Source organism: Schistocerca gregaria, chromosome X (genome assembly GCF_023897955.1).
Source record: "Schistocerca gregaria isolate iqSchGreg1 chromosome X, iqSchGreg1.2, whole genome shotgun sequence".
Taxonomy (NCBI): Eukaryota; Metazoa; Arthropoda; class Insecta; order Orthoptera; family Acrididae; genus Schistocerca; species Schistocerca gregaria.
The window spans coordinates 816,553,149-816,575,348 of NC_064931.1; the positions used below are offsets into that span (position 1 = coordinate 816,553,149).

Sequence of the window (22,200 nt, forward strand, 5' to 3'; positions counted from 1 at the left end):
CCATGAGCAGAACACTGTCCTTGTCCTTTACTCTAACAACTACATCACTGAGTGCCTCATAAAAACTATCCATCTTATCTTGATCTGTCCCTTCACAATGCGAATATACTGACACAATCCTAATTTTCTTGCTAGACACTGTCAAATCTATCCACATCAGTCGTTCGTTTACATACCTTACTGCAACTACGCTGGGTTCCATTTCTTTCCCCATTGTGCTATTCCTGCTTTGACTCCTGACAGGTAGACCTTGTATTCTCCCACTTCCTCTTCTTTCTCACCCCTTACCCGAATGTCACTAACAGCTAAAACGTCCAGCCCCATGTTAGTGCAGCCTCTGCCAGCTCTACCTTCTTCCCAGAGTAGCCCCCATTGATATTAATAGCTCCCCATCTCATTACCATTTGTTTGCCAAGTCGTATCTTAGGATTCCCTGGTTTGTCAGTTAGAGGTGGGACTCCGTCACCTCCAAAGGTCCGAGGCATTTTGCTCTGATTGTTGCCAGCATCATATTTAAAGTATCGGGGAAGCAGGTTGCTAGCCTTACTTGCCCCGAGTCCCATTGAGTTTTACCCCTAACGGTTGTGGGAATAACCGGTGGATTTGGTAGTCTTTGCCGTATGAGGACAAAGGTGACCACGACTCAGAATGTCAGAGATACCCAGCCTTATTCCAAAGTAAGTGGTATCCCGACTGTCGGAACCACTTGCTTGGCCACTCATACATTGCCCGTGGTTCATGAACTAGGACATGACTACAGGAACCCACACCATGAACCACCTTCTGCTAGACTGAAATTAAAAAAAAATATGTATTATTATTATTATTATTTGTAGAAATCAGACTCATCCCACACGTATGGGTAACAGCAAATGTTACCGCCAGTTTTGTCGTACTTGGCACCGCAAGTGACCATGGTTGATTTACAGGGTAAATACTTTCGTATCTACTGCGGAAAGCTAATTGAACATAATCGGAATAGAGGATGCAGTCTATATCGTACGTGTGTCTTACGGCAAGTAAGAGAAAAAAAAATAGTTGCAACTTAACTTGAAATCGAGCGCCTGCCTCCTTTACACAGCTAGCCTACTGGCTGACCATGTACCTTCAATAACAACCAACGAAATTTTCCCCGTTAAAAATCGATGTAATGTATCTTTTGTAATAAAAACCTGCTTTATTTGTATCTAAGCTTTTAGTCTACTAATAATAGGTCTAGAATACAGGCAGGTCTATTTTTCCTCAGTATTTCAAGTACTAATTCCTCTTGGGTGTGTTCCCATAGTAATCCGGTAAAACAGAAAGCTGCAGCATTCATTCGCGTCAGTGTGATTTTTCTCCTGCTGGTATCTTGCGGCCAAGTGGCAAAGAAAATTGTCCCATATTCGCTCAGGGATTTATGCTAAGCAGTTCCGCTAGTCAAGAGTTGGGGAAGAGCGATGTTTCCAAATTTACGGCCTCTTTTGCTTGCTTCACTACTGAAACCTTTTGTTCATTTTTGGACCAACGTACACTTCGTTTAGGCAAGACAGCTCCATAAAATATTTATGATAGGATCATCGTACGTACGATATAATTATCTGTAAGTTCTTCCGATTTGTTTGTGAGCTACAGAGAAGGGGCGATAACTCCAGAAATATTATTTTGTATACTAAATGTTACATAATTTTTTGACTCATTTCTTCATTATGTGTGCATCGTTTGATTTCCCATATACACTGGATAGTCGTTCTGAATAGTGTCTTCAAAGTTTTGTGGAGTAGATCAATACACACGATGATTCTCTGAGCTGTCAAAATAACAGATGAAACTGTAGCTGAAAGACACATGTGAACAATTTGCATTGGACTTAAAAGCGTGAAAACAAAACCAATATTTAATGTCACGTGGTTTTATGTGAAGTAAAGGTGAAGAATGAGTAGTGTGACACGCAGTAACTTAATACCTCTACTTCATTTCAACGGAAATTCAAGTTTATTAGGGCAACGGATCTTAATAACTGCACACATAATATATTAATTGAGATAGGTGGCGTCAACAGAATGGGCGTATTTAGTCTTGCCTTGTCTTACAACGTAAACCGTAAATGAAGGTAACTTCAGGAGATTAAAACAAGTATATCAAAGAACACAACACACACCTTGTAACGAGAATATCGAAGTTTCTTATTGCTTCCGAAGTGCTATTACAGAAATTCTTCCACTCTGGGTTGGTCCATGTGATGCTGTTGAGTCCGGGAGCCAGCAGGTTTGTCAGACGAACCAACTGCGGTAGGAACAACGGCCGAACTTCCAGCTTCACACGTTGCACTGCTATCGTGAACTGATTCAAAAGCATCTGGAAAAACAGTCTTGAGTCGTATTGATAGTTGATTATGCTTTGACACTTTACAGAAGCTACATTCTTTCACTCAATGAAAAGCAGCAGCGTTTATTTTTTCTTTTGCTTTGTTTTGATTTAGCACAACCCAAGTTACATCTGAGCACATATGACAGTATACTAACAATACAGAACTTAGTGAAAAATTAGATGTTAAGTATCACTAAAGTTCTAAATGAAGACTCCAGCGAACAGCGAAACGTGTAGGTATAGCTGAAAAAGAAAATCAAATTAATACTTAAAATAAAGGCAGCATTTCTTACAAGTGCACATCTGTAAAATTAAAATCTGCTGCTGGTTGACATTCAATATCGTGTTGCTCCATTTCGTGCAACTGAACTCGCTTGGACCTTCTTTGACAAGCTGTCAACGAGGTGGTAGAAAGCTGGCCGCTGTGGCCGAGCGGTTCTAGGCACTTCAGTCCGGAACCGCGCAGCTGCTACGGTCGCAGGTTCGAATCCTGCCTCGGGAATGCATGTGTGTGGTGTCCTTAGGTTAGTTAGGTTTACGTAGTTCTAAGTCTAAGGGACTGATGACGTCAGATGTTAAGTCCCATAGTGCTTGGAGCCATTGGAACCCTTTCTGAAGCTGTTAGAAAAGTAATTGCTCAAACACGTCACATTATTGGACACTGGGGCCCCCGAAAGGCCATCCATCATGTGAGGAGGGTTCCTGCGAATATACACTGCAAGTTTAAACGAATTCAAAGTACGCAGCGAATACTGCAAGATCATTCCTATCTAGTCTGCCTGCTTAGCTGAGTGGTTACGTGCGTGCCTCCCTTGCAATGGGTCCGGGTTCGATTTCCGGCCAGGTAGGAGATTTTCTCCCCTCGTGGACTGGGTGTTGTGGTGTTCTCATCATCACTTCATCCTCATCACCGGCATGCGAGTCTCCCAATGTGGCGTCGACTGCAATAAGTGAAATAGCTAACCGAATGTGTAAAGTAATGGAGAATTCAGAAGTATTCTTCAGAATGTTAGTGAGTGCACTGCAACTTGTAATAATTGTTGTCCCTTCACAACAGCCGGCCGTTGTGGCCGAGCGATTCTAGGTGCTTCAGTCCGGAACCACGCTGCTGTTTCGGTCGTAGGTTCGAATCCTGCCTCGGGTTATGGATGTTTGTGATGTCCTTAGGTTAGTTAGGTTTAAGTAGTTCTAAGTCTAGGAGACTGATGACCTCAGATGTTAAGTCCCATAGGGCTGAGAACCATTTGAACCTTCACAACATAGAGGCGCTATACTACTGACTCCCATGTAAATTCAATCTCTGGCAATACATGCGATGTGTTCCATGCACGATTTTTGCAGCTTACTGTAGACACTGGACAAAGGTTCTAAGTTCGCAGGAATTCTGAGGACCTGTGAGAAACAAGAGGAGACGTGACAATTTTCTGAGAAATGAAGGGAACCCTGCTCATGGCTGTAGGTGTGGCGCTGTTATTTGCAGTGAAAACATCTCTAAAATGGAAAAGACATAAATTATTAATGATCAGCAAGGTTTAATCCCCAGGGCTTGACTCAAATGTCGCTATGGACAATGTTAAGAGGTGCATACAGTAACAGTATTAGAACACCTACACCTGTAATGTGCATCGTGAGTAAACATTAATCAATACATTTCTTTGTTGTATATTTCTCTGTCGTCTATATCAATTAGACACTAGAATAGAACAATTGTTAAGTAACATATGTGTTTAACTTATTAATTCGCTATTCAAGTCAATGCATCGATAATTTGACTGCAGTATCACAGATACAAGTTATTTGCAGCGAGTTAACGCTGGGCATGGAAGCAGATGTGTGTGGCTCGACCCTACGACATTATCGAGGTGTTCTTTTTAAACAAAGCCGCACTTTGGTCAATTACCTTAGGTGCGAGCTAATTTAGGTAAAGTCGCAACTGATTTGCTCGTATAGAATGTTGTGCAGAGCACAACTACTTAGCAGAAAACCATTACGTAACGTCGAACCGTTCATATAGGTGACGACGGAAGTGTAATTTTGTGCGACGGCAATCTGGCCCACCTCCGTAGCAGACTCACTGTAATGCAGGATGCTGTGCCAGAAGTATTTTGGCACACGGCAGCTGGATTTCGTAGGCAGCTCGCCGGTACGTCTATCAACTGGTTATGAAGTCTGAAATTTGGTAGCTGTCGCAACCAAATTTTAATTTGTAAAATACCTGTATACGTATGGTAACAGTTGTCAATGATTACAGACCTGTTTCACTGCTGACATAATTTTTCAAAAAAGGTAAGGTACTCTAGAAATGTGCACCATTTCGGTAATAATAACACACTTAGCCGGCCGGGGTGGCCAAGCGGTTCCAGGCGCTACAGTTTGGAAGCGCGCGACCGCTACGGTCGCAGTTTCGAATCCTGCCTCGGGCATGGATGTGTGTGATGTCCTTAGGTTAGTTTGGTTTAAGTAACTCTAAGTTCTAGGGGACTGATGACCTCAGAAGTTAACTCCCATAGTGCTCAGAGCCATCAATAACACACCTAGTAAATAAGAATCTGGGTTTCAGAGTAGGTACTCATAATGCTCTGTATAGATTCATAGAAATTTACCAAGATTAAATAACAAAACACCACCATTTTGTATCTCCTGTGACCAGCGTAAATCAAACTTTGTTACCAAAACTTCGGTTTTATAAATTTAGGGGTAGAGATATAATGTGACTCACTTCATTATTAAGAATAATAATGCAGAAAGCTATACTTCATAGTCTGTCAGTTGTAGATAGGGGATATTGTCCTCCCACTGGGTGTGGGGTGGGAATCGAAATGAATTTCCAAAAAGTTCAATATAAGATCCCCTGCTGTATCTCTCATGTGGCAATGGCCTTTCGTGCAACATGCACCAAGGAGAATCAGTTCTCTTTGCAAATAACGCAAGTATGATAATCAGTCACAATACACATACGACAACAGAGGAAAATGTAATTTTTTTTTTAGAACAATCGCTTGACATGTTTTCTGCAAATGCACAATTGTATATATTTTAGGATTACAGACTCGTTGAATATTTTAAATGATATCATGTTCGCCATCTACTGTATTATGATTGCAGTTTCCACGATTTCATACTTGTTTCACATCGCACCCATGAAAAATCTAGACTGAGAGTTTAAAAAAATACTGAAGTGTTGGGAAACATAATTTTTCAGTATTAGTGAAACAGGTTAAATTGATGCAAGGCACTATGTCTCGTACCAGTATTTATGTGCACCAGCTGTATGGTGATAATTTTAAAATACGAGCAGGGGTTAGTAAGTAACGTGAAATCTACCCTAATTTTAAGTGTACATATTTATGAGAAAGTGAAAAAAGAACACATTTTAAACACTAAAATTTAGAGCTAATCGAAAAAAGGTCAGCCACTTTTTCACATGTGAAAAAATTTGCGGAGCTACTCTCGTTCACATTGTAAACTACCGTTTAAGCAGTTAAGTATTTTAACTACAGAGCGACAGGTCACATTTTCTATCATTAACTTTGCTGTAAATAATTTATTTGATTTCAGAAGGTTTTAATTACATCCTAAATTACAATAGCACAAGAAAATATTACCTTCATTAAACTTTACTTTGGTTCAGAGAGGGGTGAATAATCCTGCTACCAAAATCTTTGACCGTTTATCCAACGATACAGTGTGGATGACATAGCAAAGCTTAATATGAAAATAAACTGTGAAAGTTTCTTCTGGGCAACTCTTTCTATTTCGTAGAAGAATTTTTATACGGAAACTCGTAGCTTGCTTGTCACGCAGATGTTACCTACTTAGCCATGTTACTAAAGCAAATATTGTCTTCCGTTATTTGAAATCATCTGTAAATCATCAAGATCAGCTATACCTAAGTAGGAATTAAGCTAATATTCTGTAAACTATTGATTCCGTGCATTACGATATACACTGAGGTGACAAAAGTCATGGGATACTCCCTAATATCTTGTAAGGACCTCGTTTTGCACTACGTAGTGCAGCAACGCTATGGCATGAACTTAAAAAGTCGTTGGCAGGCCCGTGGGACTGCCGCTATAGCCATCCATAATGCGAAAGTGTTGCCGGTGCAGGATTTTGTGCACGAACAGATCTCTCGATTATGTCCCATAAATGTTCTTTTGATTTATGTCGCGCGGTCTGGGTGGCATGACGCTTTGTCATCCATAGAAGTTCAATAGTTGGTCGACTGCAAATGGTTTTACAGTAGTCGAACACAACCGTTCCTGCGCTGTCCGTGGTGAGATATAATGCCTCAAAGTTAGTATTCTCGACACACTCTTGACACTGTGTTCCTCGGAATACTGAATTCCCTAACGCTTTCCGAATTTCAGTATCCTATGTGTCTACCTCCAACTACCATCCCGCGTTTAGAGTCTATTAATTCCCATCGACCGGCCATAATCAAATTGTAAACCTTTTGCACGTGAATCACCTGAGTACAAATGACAGTTCCGCCAATGCACTGCTCTTTCGTACCTTGCTTACGCTATACTACCGCCGTCTGTGTCCGTGCGCTATCCCATGACTTCTGCCACCGTAGTGCATTGTCCGCCCCGATAGCTGACAAGGGAACCTCCCCATCGCACCCCTCTCAGATTTAGTTATAAGTTGGCACAGTGGATAGGCCTTGAAAAACTGAACACAGATCAATGGAGAAAACAGGAAGAAGTTGTGTGGAACTATGAAAAAAAAATATATATATACCAACTAAGTGGTGCATGCGACAGACAGGCAACAAGGAATTTCTGAGATTAGGAGCGCCTTGGTCCCGTGGTTAGCCTGAGCAGCTGCGGAAAGAGGGGCCCTTGGTTCAAGTCTTCCCTCGAGTGTAAATTTTAATTTTTTATGTTCAGACAATTGTTATCTTTCCCTCCGTCCGATGCGATCACTTTTTTTGGGGGTGATTATCACATTCATAAAAAACCCAAATCGGGCAAGGTAGAATTTTTTTACCATTCGCCAAGTGTACAAGTTAGGTGGGTCGACAACATATTCCTGTCATGTGACGCACATGCCGTCACCAGTGTCGTATAGAATATATCAGACGTGTTTTCCTGTGGAGAAATAGGTTGACCTATGACCTTGCGATCAGACGTTTTCGGATCCCATTGGAGAGGCACGTCCTATCGTGTACTAATCGTACGGTTTTGCGGTGCGGTCGGAAAACACAGACACTAAACTTATTACAGTGTACAGAGACATCAATGAACTAACGGACAGATCACAACTTTGCGAAAATAAAGAAAGTAAACCTTACACTCGAGGGGAGACTTGAACCTAGGGCTCCTTGTTCCGCAGCTGCTCACGCTAACCACGGGACCACGGCGCTCCTGAGCTCACATTATCCTGTATGTTGCGTATCTTGCGCATGGACTACTCAGTTTGTATATTTTGCTTATTTTTTTCATTGTTCCACACATCTTCTTCCTGTTTTCTCGATTGATCTGTGTTTTTTTCAAGGCCTATCCACTGTGCCATCTTGTAACTAAATCTGAGACGGGTGCAATGGGGAGGTTCCCTTGTGAGTGGTAGCCGGCACGGTGGCTCGGCGTGTCAGAGAGTGAACTTGTACAGTTGTCATTCGACGTCTGCCCCAAACAATTACAAAGTACTATAACGAACAAAATAAAACGAATTAAGAAAATAAAAAAAAGAAATGGTCAGCACGATGGACTGTCATGCCAAGGGGCCCAGGTTCGATTCCCGGCTTGGTCGGGGATTTTCTCCGCTGGGGGACTGGGTGTTGTGTTGTCTTCATCACCATCACTATCATCACCACCTCATCTTCATCGACGCGCCAGTCACCGAAGTGGCGTCAACTCAAAAGACTTGCACCAGGCGAGCGCTCTACCTGACGGGAGGCCCTAGCCAAACGACATGTCCATTTTCCAACCACAATTACCGAACTATCAGTTTAATAAGTCACAGCTACAAAATACTAACGCGAATTCTTTACAGACGAATGGAAAAACTGGTAGAAGCTGACTTCGGGGAAGTTCAGATTTGATTCCGTAGAAATGTTGGAATACGTGAGGAAATACTGACCCTAGGACTTATCTTAGAAGAAAGATTAAGGAAAGGCAAACCTACGTTTCTAGCATTTGTAGACTTAGAGAAAGCTTTTGACTATGTTGACTGGAATACTCTCTTTCAAATTCTGAAGGTGGCAGGGGTAAAATACAGGGAGCGAAAGGCAATTCTGTACAATTTGTACAGAAACCAGATGGCAGTTATAAGAGTCGAGGGACATGAAAGGGAAGCAGTGGTTGGGAAGGGAGTGAGACAGGGTTGTAGCCTCTACCCGATGTTATATCTGTATATTGAGTAAGCAGTAAAGGAAACAAAAGAAAAGTTCAGAGTAGGTATTAAAATCCATGGAGAGGAAACAAAAACTTTCAGGTTTTCCGATGACATTGTAATTCTGTCAGAGACAAATGGTTCAAATGGCTCTGAGCACTATGGGACTTAACTTCTAAGGTCATCAGTCCTCTAGAACTTAGAACTACTTAAACCTAGCTAACCTAAGGACATCACACACATCGTGCAGTTCCAGAATGTAGCGCCTAGAACCGCTCGGCCACCCTGGCCGGCTGTCAGAGACAGCAAAGGACTTGTAAGAGCAGTTGAACGGAATGGACAATGTCTTGAAAGGAGGGTATAAGATGAACATCAACAAAAGCAAAACGAGGATAATGGAATGTAGTCAAATTAAATCGGTTGATGCTAAGGGAATTAGATTAGGAAATGAGACACTTAAAGTAGTAAAGGTGTTTTGCTATTTGGGGAGCAAAATAACTGATGATGGTCGAAGTAGAGAGGATATAAAATGTAGACTGACAATGCAAGGAAAGCGTTTCTGACGAAGAGAAATTTAACATCGAGTATAGATTTAAGTGCCAGGAAATTGTTTCTGAAAGTATTTGTATGGAGTGTAGCGATGTGTGGAAGTGAAACATGGACGATAAACAGTTTAGACAAGAAGAGAACAGAAGTTTTCGAAATGTGGTACTACAGAAGAATGCTGAAGATTAGATGGGTAGATCACATAACTAATGAGGAGGTATTGAATAGAATTGGGGAGAAGAGGAGTTTGTGGCACAATTTGGTACTGGAGGGCAGCGTGGAGGGTAAAAATCGTAGGAGACCAAGAGATGAATACACTAAGCAGATTCAGAAGGATGAAGGCTGCAGTAGGTACTGGGAGATGAAGAAGCTTGCACAGGATAGAGTAGCATGGGGAGCTGCATCAAACCAGTCTTAGGACTGAAGACCACAACAACAACAAACCACAGTGTATTGAGCAAAGTGAGTCGCGGAATACATAACTAGGTAGCTAAGTGCAGCGACAGACCTGCAGCGAGTCGTTGACCAGCGTGAAGTACTTGGTGTTGGCCAGCAGCGTCTGTGTGACGACGGGCAGCGGCACGTCCATCTTGGCGAGGCAGTCGGCCTCTCGCAGCACGAGGCGCACGCGGTTGTCCAGGTTCACCGCCAGCCCCGCCGGCTCCTCGTTCAGTGTCAACAGCGTGCGCGACAAACCCTCCTCCACCACCCAGGCCTGCAACCGATTAATGATTTTGCCTTTACTAATACGACGCAGAGGAGAAAAGGCTGCTCGCAGTACTCATTGGACTACTCTTTCACCGAATTTCACTAACTCCGGGACAGTGGACTAGGGTTATTGCTGAAACAACTCGTTTTCGGTTATATCCTTGTTTTTCATGCCGGTTTAATCTGAGTGTTAGAACCGTTCAAAACAATCGGTTACTGAAATAATCGAGTTTCCGTTTTTTATTCCTGTTACTTCCTGAGATAAACGCAGAAATCGAAGGAAGATTGAAAAATTTTGACCCTCTTAGTTTGCAGATACATAGAATTAAAATACTAAATTAAATGTGCAAATGAAGTAAAATTCCATCCACTGTTCACTTCTTTTCTCAAAAAGTCATAACTGGTTAAATACTACAAAAAGTCAACACTATTCTCCTGTTGATGCTAATGTTTTAAAACTCTGCTCAAAAATTGTGTTGTAATCGGAAGTCATACCACTATTTTGGCCTTACTGATAGTCAGTTTGAAAACTGAGGTTAAAGAACCCTGTTTTTCGTGATAATTTGTCAGTTTTCAAGAGCTACAAGCAGGTAAAGGCATATTATGTAGACACAGACAGGAGACCAGCTACATTCTACTTTTATTGCATACTATGATTGAAATGTTAAGTTTTTTATCTATTACTGTTACCACAATCCCCTTACTTTTATTTCATAGAAATGGCAGACAAAGCTTTAATTTTAGAAATCGTTAAGTGAGCATTGCTTTAAAGTATAGGCAGGAACCAAGGCAAGAACTTTGAGTTTTATTTATCCTTAAAAGTGAATTTCCGTTTGATAATAACTGTTTCTGGGAAAATATGAAGTAGAAGGTTACATCGTTTGTTATTTAGCAGCCATCTTATTCAGAATCATTGTTAAGTATGAACAGAATTCATGTCAAAAATAGCATCATTATCTCGGAAAAATGTAGGCAATGAAACCTAAACTATGGATACAGGAGAAAGAGACGTTTATGTTGACTAGAGTGGATCACCTCATAAAAATACACTGTTAATTGTACAGATTCTTCTTGGAGACATGTAATGAGTCAAACTGCATTAATTTCTGACCTCATACTTAACAGATATTACTGAATGGCACTTCATTACATATGAAAGCAATAGTCACAACAATAAACAAAGAATGGCGCTACTCAGTTCAGGGTTTGTATAATACGATTTTGGTTCTGAATGTTAGTGATAAGCTGCAGTTTGTTCAGAACATTACTGAAAGAATATACATTTCTGCCAGCTCAATATTTAGTATCAGAATTTCATAAAGTCAAAGTATCCACCTGTACGGTGTTAAACTTGTTCACATTAACATCTTTACACATTAAATTAAAGAAACAGCATTACATAAATCTAGATTGTGAGTAGTCTTTCTCTAGCATTTATAAGAGCAGTAACAAACGGATAGCAAGGTAGCTAAAATCTAGTCGCTACGAAATAAAGTACCCAGAGTCAGCAGTAAATTAGTTTCCTGATCTCACAGCTGAATTTAGTAAAACATGATTTGTTTAGTGCTCTTGAAAGCCTCTGGGTTTATGCATAGTTTGTATAATACAGTACTGTTTCTATCAAAGAGTTTTAACAATAAATCTAGATTCAGACACTGCAAAACATTCTTGCAAAGAAACAACACTTAGAACGCGTAAAGTTTTCAGGTTTGTAGGTGAAAACACTACTGGTAATTGTTCCTGTGTAAACTGTAGTTGCTGCAGTGTTCCAGTAAAGTGGAGCCTTGAAAGAGAAGTTACGGAGCACAATGGCACTGATGTTGATGTGAAATGAGTGAAATTACAACGGTCATTGACTGTGTGCAATGTCTTCGGATTCTGATAGCCTCTTTATTAGATAGGTCACGGTCAAGAGACACTGCACTTGTTCAGTTATTATCTGGTTAGCGATTGTATTCTTTGCTAAATCAAATGTCATTGGTGGTATTATTCAGGAGCTAAACAACAAAAGCCTTCTGGACTTTTTTCATATTTTACATACAAAATTATAGCGTGTAAATTAAGAAGGCGATCGTTTCCTTAACTTTACTAAAGAGGTATTTTAAATAGCACGCTGAGCAAATTTTGTAATTTTTCTGCAGAGATTCTTTCGAAATTATTCAGTAAACATTGACTCGGTAGTCATCAGTACGGTACAGTACAGACGAGAAGGTGTGAGGGCCGTTACAAACTGATGTTTGCGATGACAGCGACCAATTATCGTATAGACCATGTGGGATTAAGTCTTGTACAATGCACCTAGACGCCTAAGCCTAACAGAAACATTGTCTCAGGAACACTGTACCAATTCTTATGCCATCTGTTTGTTGCTGTTTTCTGTCGGCGTTGTTATTAAAATAGCAGTGCTCTCTTTTCCTCATTTTCTACAATAACGCAATATCTCAAACCAATACAAATTTCACGAATAAAAATCACTTCCTTTTTTAAAAGAAGGTTTATTTAAAAACGAAAAATTTTAACACTGCCGCTAGCGTTAATTGATGTTTCGGCTTTTTACTCGGTTATTAGTAAAAAACAAGAAACATCTGTTATAACCGAGACCAAACAAATGCCCAAAACTACCGGTCATTCAGAACTAAAATACCGGTATTGGTTTTAATTGGCCGGTTTATCCCATCCCCAAGGTGGACCAGCAGTTTACTACACATGTGTTCAGGACCTCCGGTAAATGTCATGCACAAGAGGTGCAGCAATTACTAGGGGACTTCAAAAATGTGTTAAACATTATTATGGCAGGCCAAGTTGCTGTGAGTGAATGCTACACTAGACTTCAAACTGATTCAGATATGTAAAACTATTTTCCAACACAGTCCGCAAGACTCTGCAAACAACGAGATGAACGTTCTAGCAATAGCACAGTTCCTCGACGAAATCCGCTCCCTGGTCCTGGGAAATCGCTATGTGAATCTCATCGTCGTCCGAAAGCCTGCGATTGCAGCTTATCAGTTCCTTGGTAGCCTGAACATGTTTTATGTCGTTGACGTCAGTGGCCTTCGTTCCAGATCTGTGCAGTATTGGGGAAAAAAGCTGGCACCAATTCACAACGGCTGGACTCGACATTGCATTTGGACCATTCAGACGTTTTGTTATTAAGAATCATACTTTCCCACGTACCTGAGTTTTACAGTAGCCTAATACTGGGCAAACTGGTGACTTGGTGATAAAAGTGCATTCCAGGTTTACATTCTTAGACTGTGTTACTCGAGGCAACTTTCAACATGAACATCTGCTGCAGTGTCTCCTTCCACAGTGCTGCTATTTGTGATGGAAAGTTCAAGTATTGAAGATAGGTTGATGTAAGTAGGTGCTATGTGTAGAGCATTCTCTATACGAGCTAAATTTTTTAAAAATTTTCTTCTCACACCGGGAAATGAACAGAGTGATTTCCATAGATGTCAGGGGTAACTTTGTGACAACACATTTATCTGTAGACACGAGCGTAGTAATTAAAATTATCGAAAACAATTAACATTAATGAAATAGGTACGTTTGTGAATAGTTTAGTAAAAAGATATTTTGCTATTTTGTCAAATAAAGACATGGTTGGGGAGCGTAGGTGTTATGTGAAGTCAATTGTTGATGGTGTGCAGCAACCAGCAGAAAATTGGTTTTAGATTCGTTTGTTCAAAAAACACCGTTACAGTTTCCGAATTTTTCACAGTTCATCAGTTTTACACAACTCACAGAAAGCGAATGTATCATTTGTTTTGTTCAAAGCATGAAAATGTTTCACAGTTCATCATCGGACGCTGAATTGTGAAAGGTTCGAAACGGGTAACGGTACTATTTGACTAAAGTAACCTAAAACCAATTTTTGGCCCATTGCTGTACACCATCAACAAAATAAAATATTTCATATTTTGTGTTATAATTTTGTTTTTAAATGTAACATAATAATCATAATAATCTTTCAAATGTGTCATGACTTTGTTTTTCCCCACACCATTGAACTTATAAGTGTCTAACAGTTTGAACTACTACCTTGTTTAGAGGATATTGTGTTAAATGTAAGTGTTGTGACCTGTTTTTTCTCATATGGTGCCACTGAACAGATGGGTAAGTAAATGTGTTAAAGTTATCTTTAATTACTTTGCTTAATGAAGTTTACATTTTTATCCTTCCTTTGTTTCAGTGAGGATGGGCCTATAATTATTTCAGTTTTAGGAAAACTAGAAAAATAAAACCTACCAAATTGGTAAATTTTGTGGTGAACCTATTTCTGTTTGTGGATAAACTTATAAAACTGCGAAATTTTTTAACAAAATTACAGTTGTGTCGTAAAGAAACATTAGGTCAGCTTATCTTTCTGAAAGATGAACTTAACTTTGCTTTTCCTGTCTTAGATTTCATGTCACAATATTATCCTGATATGAATACGTCATTGACATAAAACTGAACTGCTATAAAAATGAAAGCATAAAAGTTATAAAATGTTATTTGTACGCAAATTTAAGGTTGCAGTACATATTTGTATAAGGTAATGTTACAACAAGTGCTAAAAGTGTCAGAAAGTTTTCCAGATTTACAGTATGCTTCCAGCTGCCATGCCATTTTAATTGCACAGTGATGTGCATGTTATGGTACTACACCATAACTGTGTGTGCAGGGAACCCAGAACAGGTAGTGCACAAAGTAACACATATGCCGTCAAGCTGTCACCAACCTGAAGTTATTGAAGTCATTGGAATTTAAAGTATTGGCCTAGACGAGGGGATATGGCATGGCTGACCCTGCTAGCTGCTAGTCACTGCCCAAGGGGGTTGTGTGGACGGCAGCTGGCTTTTACAATGGTCTGACGTAGTGATGAGAAGACAGTAGGGTTTGGTACCACCACATGGATGAAAGAGCTGTCTCCAAACGTAGCGGCGTTCGTAATGGAACAGAATATGGATACAATGAAATATTTCAAAATTCAAGAGTAATTAGATGTTTCATTGTAGCACCTAATCAATCATATTAGCTTTTATTTAAATCAGATGTCAAATTGCTAGCATATTTATTTTCTAAATGGTTGTCCACTTTCCGTATTTTAAGTACATTATGCATTTTGGTGGGTTGAGCGAGGTCTCAAAAGTACGAGCGAGCTGGCGCTCCAGGTCATTCTGCTTGTGGCGGCCAGCCTGTACGCATTTGTTCTCACATTACATACTGGCGAGTTGTCCGTGCATTTTCAGGCTTGTAAAGGGGATAGATTTTGAGCAGCAAACAATCGTGCAAATAGTATAATATTCGTTCACATTTATAAAAAATTCTGTGCCAGGGGGACATAAACATTCAGAGCTGGCTGGAACTTTCACATTTCGTGGACGTTTGATGATGTGAGGCATTGAAATTTATAATACAAGTGCAAGGACGCTTCCATGGCTGTAATACTCAAACAGCAATACACACCTACAAAACTTTCATCCAACCAGTGCTAGAGTCTGCTGCAGCCACCCTGGGAGGCATACATGCACCGACTGCAAAAAGACTGTTCAGCACAGAATGCAGACTAATACGAAGTATCTCAAGGCTACCATTTCTAACACCAAGCAATGAAGTATATGAGACATCCAGAATAGAGACACTACAAACAAGGTTGGTCAAAATGAGAGCCAGTTACGGAAACCACATCTTAAACAAAAGACCGGACATGGTGGACCTAGTCACAGTCAACCACAGAACCAAAGGAAGCCCAAATTCAAGTACACAACACCCTCCCACACAATCGCCCACAACACAGCAAAGACGTACCCCGATCTCGCCCCAATCCTATCACCACTAACAACAAACACCACCATCCCTGCACACCTAGACGAAAGGACCCAAGAATGAAACACTAACACCACCAAGTACACAAGAACGTGGCCCGCAAGGAACCACCAAAATACACCTAAAACTACTCCCTCTACTCCCACTCCCCCGCCAACCCAACTCCCTCCACTCCCTCTCCCTCGCTCTGTACACCAAATAAGAAATGTAAGACAAATGCATATGTATAGTAATATAAGTACTTACACATACTACAAGATATCTGTAATTGTTAAATATTAACGACAAGAACAAATGCATTGTAAAACAAACCTGAAATTAATAAAAAAATCGTAACTGTAATGTATTATTAACAGAAATTATTTTAAACATCATTTTAATTGTTAAAATATCACAAAACTGCTAAACTATAATTATAAATGTTAAAATCACACTCTAAATGTTAAAATATCTAAAAACCTTTGTAATTGTTTAAAATATCTAAAGATCTCTGTAATTAATAATGACCAAAACGAAAATTGCACTATGTAGCAAGACAAATGTAAAAAAAAATTTAAAAATAAATTGTATAAACCCATGGCTGAAAAGGGCAAATAGCAAACCCTAAGACAGCCCGCTCTGTCCCCTCAGGGCAGAGAATGAAAAGTGCAAAAAAAATGAACTTAAACTTCTTTCAGTTACATTTCTGGAACTAATACTGGATATAGTACGAGAATCTACTCATGACTTCTCGTGTTTTAATATGTTGATCTCAGTATTTATGAGTTGGCAAACACTTGTGTTTACTTAAAGGAGTGGAACTCTGAATCGTCCGTCAATTCTTCGTAGAACAACATTATGATAAATGAAAAGCGCTAGTTTACTTTTGTCATAAAGTATTACTTTTATTGTGTAAACGTCTGAAGATGGCCTTGTAAAACGAAAACAGCTTAACACAATAAAAGTAATATTATACAACAAAAGCAAATTAGCACTTTTCATTTATTAGAAGGTTTTAAGCGTACCAGTGAGGTTTAGATACTATTCTGGGACTCTGCCAACATTCTAATCACTTGTTGAAGCAAGCTTTAACTGCACTTCGTGTTTATTATCACTTTTATTTACTGCATAAATAGTAGATATATTTTGTATGTTCAGACACACTAAGATAAAATTAAACTAAATATTATCTTTTATAAGTAAAACAGATTTTTTAAAATTTGTATATTTTAATTAAATCAACCTATTTTAGAACATTAACTAAATACTTGTTTTTTATAATAAAACAACTAGTAATAATAACCTAACGATTTATTTAATTTACAATACGATTTTAACATGATAATATGTGTTAGTTAGGAAAAGTAAGTTTTTTAAAACTTTTATACTCTGAACATAAGTAAATAAATTAAATTAGATAACAAAGAAAATTAGTTTAAAAAATCACATTGTGAAGGTACATTAATAAATAAAATGTATTAGTTAAAACAGAAGTTCATTTAAAAAAATTAGATTGAGAAATTTTTCATTCCTTTATATTTCAGTTTCAATTGTTCTCTTTTAATTATTTCAAAATCAAAATCATCAATTAATTTAGAATATCTATTTTGTAAAATAACTTTAAAATCAGTATTGAGTTCTAGACAAAGTTGTTCTCCATATCTAGTACATAAATATTCACAGTTCATAATATTCTTTAAAACAATTTTCTCTAGCTCATTTACTTTTTAATTTTTTTAGAAATACTTATATTGTTGAGCTTCTTGATTAAAGTAGTTTCCATTTGTATAGAAAATTTTCTATTAGTTCTACAAAAATAAATTTGTAGTTTGTATTCAATATATTTTTAAAAAATTTGAATTTAGAACTTGTTGATAAATGACTCATTGACAATTATTTTTTAAATTTTTTATAAATGTAATAATTTTTATTTCTTATAAATGGAGAACCTAAACGAAATGCAAACAAAACTAAATGGCTGTGAGCACTATGCAACTTAACTTCTGAGGTCATCAGTCGCCTAGAACTTAGAACTAATTAAACCTACCTAACCTATGGACATCACACACATCCATGCCCAAGCAGGATTCGAACCATAATGGTTGGTCGGTTCAAGACTGTAGTGCCTAGAACTGCAATGCACTCTGGCTGGCTAAACTAAACTATAAGAAACTTATGGACTAATTGAGCAATCTGAAAAAGATATTGATTGTCCTATTTGTTTAAGTGATTAAAATAATAATTTGTTAAAACAAATTGCAATCATATTTTTCATTAAAATGTATCGATGTATGGTTAAGAGAAAAAGAAAAATTGACACTTTGTAGATATATTATTAAACATAAAGAATGAGGGAGAATTAAAATAGTTGCTATTATTGGTACATTTGGTGATGAATATGAAGAAGAATATAATGTGAACGAGCATATTATGGTGAAGAATCATATTATTATCATTTTCATTAATTGAATATATAAATTTTAAAAGTAATAAAAATTTACATTTTCAAAAATCTGAAATTTTTAATATATAAATGGAGCAAGTTCAACAAGAGTTTTCTGTAAAATCTAAATTTTGTAAATATTGCCGTGCAGAAAAATCATATGATAATTTTACTTTAAATCATCCATAGTAATTTGTTTTTCCGTTAAAAGTCTCATTAAACCATACGTACCTTCGTATGCTTTTTTACCAATTATTAATTTATCATCATTATATTCTACATTATTATGTTTATATTTATATTTATGTTTATATTTGTTTATTTTAATATTTGTATTTATGTTTGTATTTATTTTAAAATTTATATTTAGGTTTAATATTAATGTTTATATTGTTAAAAATGTTGTATTTTATTTCTAAACTTACCTTCATTCGGTTTTCTGGCTATATCTATTGTTAAAAACCAAAATCTTCGTTTGAAGATTTACTACAGAATTCATAAAATTACCAAACTTTAATAGTCAATAAACAAACACATGATAAATATGATTTAAATTTGCAACATCTTGTTGAAAAATATTTTAAAAAATTAAATTGTCTCTAACTAAGTGTTTTGGTATTTTTTAATAAGGTTGAGCTAAATAAAAGCAATATATATCTTTGTGTCTACCTCTAGTAAAATTATTTAGAACAATATGTTGATTTTCTAAAATGAAATTATCAAATACAACAACTGAATTATTTTCACATTCATCTAATGGAATAATTTCTTCATTTTTTTTTAATAAAACTAACAATATGTTTATAATTTTGTCTTCAATTTTTTACATTGTTTTATACATTCTTGGTAGTTTGGTGGTTTTAAACTTTTTGAATAGACATACAACTGTTTAACTTTATTCCAATGTAACCATTCTGTAGCTAAAATAAAATTATCAATCGTTAATTTTCTTTTACCATATCCACTTGGTCCAATTATTGCACATCTTATAGAATTTGGTAGAACATTACCATATTTGTATTATAACTTATGTTCTGGAATTCTTACTTCAGGTTCCTAATCTGTTTTGTTCATTTATTAATAATTTTTTTTCATTTATCAATAATATTTTCACTTATTAATAATTTTTTAGTTAATATTTTTCATTTATTTATAAATGTCATTTATTAGTGTTATTTCCTTTAATTAGTATTTTTCATTTATTAATAATTGTTAATTTATTAATAATTTTGCATTCATTATTTTAATTTTTCATTTATCATAATTTTTCAGTAGTAAATGAGTTGGTTATTGATAAATCTTCTATACTTAGAAAACGATTACCTGTTCCAATATGTGATAATTATACTAATTTTTAATTAGTTGGTTTTTATTCAACTTTATTAACACCAATTATTACAACAAAAATAATAAACTTTATTGTGATAGAGAAATAATAGAAATACCTGTAGTTCAATATATTTCAAAAATTTAAAAAAATTATACATTTGAAAAATCTAATACACACTAAAAAATTTTAAACGGAATTCTTATTGAATGTGATGTAAAATATATGTGGATATAGAAGATAATATTGGAAGTTTACTTGGTTTTAATAATCATATTGTTCAAGCTAATGAAAAATCTGTCTTTAAAAAAGTTCCTAAGATTATTCCTTTTGAATAAATTAATATACATTTTAATCTTACTGATGGAACGTATATAAAACATAGTGATGATTTTCATAAAAAACTAATATTATTGGACCAATAATTTATGAACCAAATTATCCAATGAATGTTCCTAGTTTTAACAGAATTTTCAAGATTTAGAAGTTACCATACTGATGAAAACGATAATTTAATTGACTTTAATGGTGCTACTGTAACAGTTATTTTAGAAATATGTTAATATCTTAATAAATTTTTCCATAATAAAATACGAATAAAAATGAACGTTTCAGTTTTGTTCATTTCCTGTTAATGAAAAAACTGAAAATAATTTAAATGTTCCTAACAAAGATACAGAAATTGAAATAAATATTTGTGATGGTTGGCTTCATTCAAGTAATGTAAAATTATACAGGAAATTTAGTATTATTGAAATGATGGTATCGATTTTCCAATTTATGATTGAAAATCAAACGAAAAATTGATATTTATGTAACTAAATTGTTTGACTTTATAATGATAAAAAGGACATAATATATTATTAAGAATTGAACATCCTTTTATTTTATCAACAGTTTTACTACATTTAACTTTCTCTTTTACTGACAAAATAGGTTCAGATGGACATATTCATAATACAGGAAAAATATATAGTAAAAAAATGAAGTACTTTATCCATTATCAATGCTTGGTGGTTTTTTAAAGATTATAAAGAAATTACGCTTGAAGGAAACTTAACTGTAATTTTTACTCATAGTTCAATTTCGGTAGATGCAATTTTATATAGGTTCGATAAACGTGATGTTGGTGTTAAAATAAAAGATACACTTCCTAAAGAAGGAAAAATAGTAATAGAATCTATGGAAATTCATATACCTGTTAAATATGAACCAAATTATGAACTTCAACAAAGTGAATATATTTTTAAAAATCCCAAGTTCGAACTAGCTATAACAATTTACTATAACTCTATAGAATTTGATATGCCATATTTTGTTTTTGTTGTATTTTAGACAAGTCTAAAGAAACAATCAATTAGTTGATTCATCATTACTTGATCATGTTAAACTACAGAATATATATTTAAAAAATAGTAAAAATGAGTTTTTTCCTCAAGACATGTGGAATATTAATCCGACAAATAATTTTCTTAAAGCATACGATGCATTTCTTGATTTTAATAGCATTAATTTACTAAAATCATATTTTGATATTAATCCATTTAGTTGTATAACTAATTACCCAATTTATGTCATTAATATGACACTTAGAAAAAAATGTTATAACTACACAAAAAGTGATACACTTACTTATATAATTATCTATGGTAAAAAAATCTTACATATCATGCAGAACATAGATTGTTTACTGAAAATTTGTAATTATTAATAATTGCTTCTATGTAAATGAATGAATAAACTTAAAAAATTATTTAAGTGTTAACTTTATACTTATATACATTTCTGAAACATTTCAAGAAAGAGAGAATAAATTAAAAAAGAAAATTTTAATATAATATATTTATGTTAAATAATGTTTTATTTATTTTCTTACATACACAGTTTAAAATTTTTTTAAATAACATACTTTTTAAACTAATACATTGTAATTAATTTCCTCACACCACCTCTCCTTCAGTCCATAGTTCTGTTTACAACAAGTAGTTTTCTTTTTAAATATATGTTCTCAGATAACTTTCGAAGAATAAGACAGTGTGAAAACGAAGACTCCCGAAAATGACAAGGAATTCTACAAATTTCGAGTTGTGCTTAGTGTTTAGTGCAGGATACTTTGCAGTTTTTCGACCACGTGGAAGTGTTGCACGTCCTGGCCAACTGCAGAAAACAATCCAGCCAGGTAAAGGCCCACAGTCACAGGACGACCATACTGCCAATAACTAATCAGATACAGTATGCGAGTTCACAGACAGAACCGACAAACTACAGGTAGTTAAGTAATGCACAACAGAAACAGAAAAGCCCTCCACTAAGAAGGAAACAGTAGAAAAACTGACTTTCCCAAATGTAGGCGGAAACGACTGAAAGAAATATCATGACCCTAGTGTTCAGACATGTGTTCTCAATCAAGATATTATAATTTTATATCATTTAAATTACGAGGTTGTAAAGGTGAACCGCGTTTTTTGCTGTTACAGCTATTAAATGAATGGTGTGAGACAGGCACTTCTTACATATTCGGACACATGATTTTCATATGATACGTTTCTCTGAATTAAATTTTCTTGTATGTTATGCTAGACTGATTTATTTGGCACTGACATAAACAAATACTAAACTGCCAGGCATCCGAGGCGTGTTAAAATTGGATGTCATGGCAAGTTACAGACACACACACCCATTAAAATTGCTTCACCAAGAA

General features: G+C 36.1%; 1 protein-coding gene across 1 annotated transcript in view; it reads right to left on the reverse strand.

Annotated features, from left to right (window-relative positions):
• The window catches only part of LOC126298335 (dynein axonemal heavy chain 5), a gene marked incomplete at its 5' end in the record, with an annotated part of 791,472 nt that overhangs the window by 638,981 nt on the left and 130,291 nt on the right, over nucleotides 1-22,200 (reverse strand). The window contains 2 exons of the mRNA XM_049989632.1: nucleotides 2,141-2,337; nucleotides 9,740-9,946. Coding sequence (XP_049845589.1) covers nucleotides 2,141-2,337; nucleotides 9,740-9,946 — 404 coding nt within the window. The remainder of the gene's footprint in view (nucleotides 1-2,140; nucleotides 2,338-9,739; nucleotides 9,947-22,200) is intronic.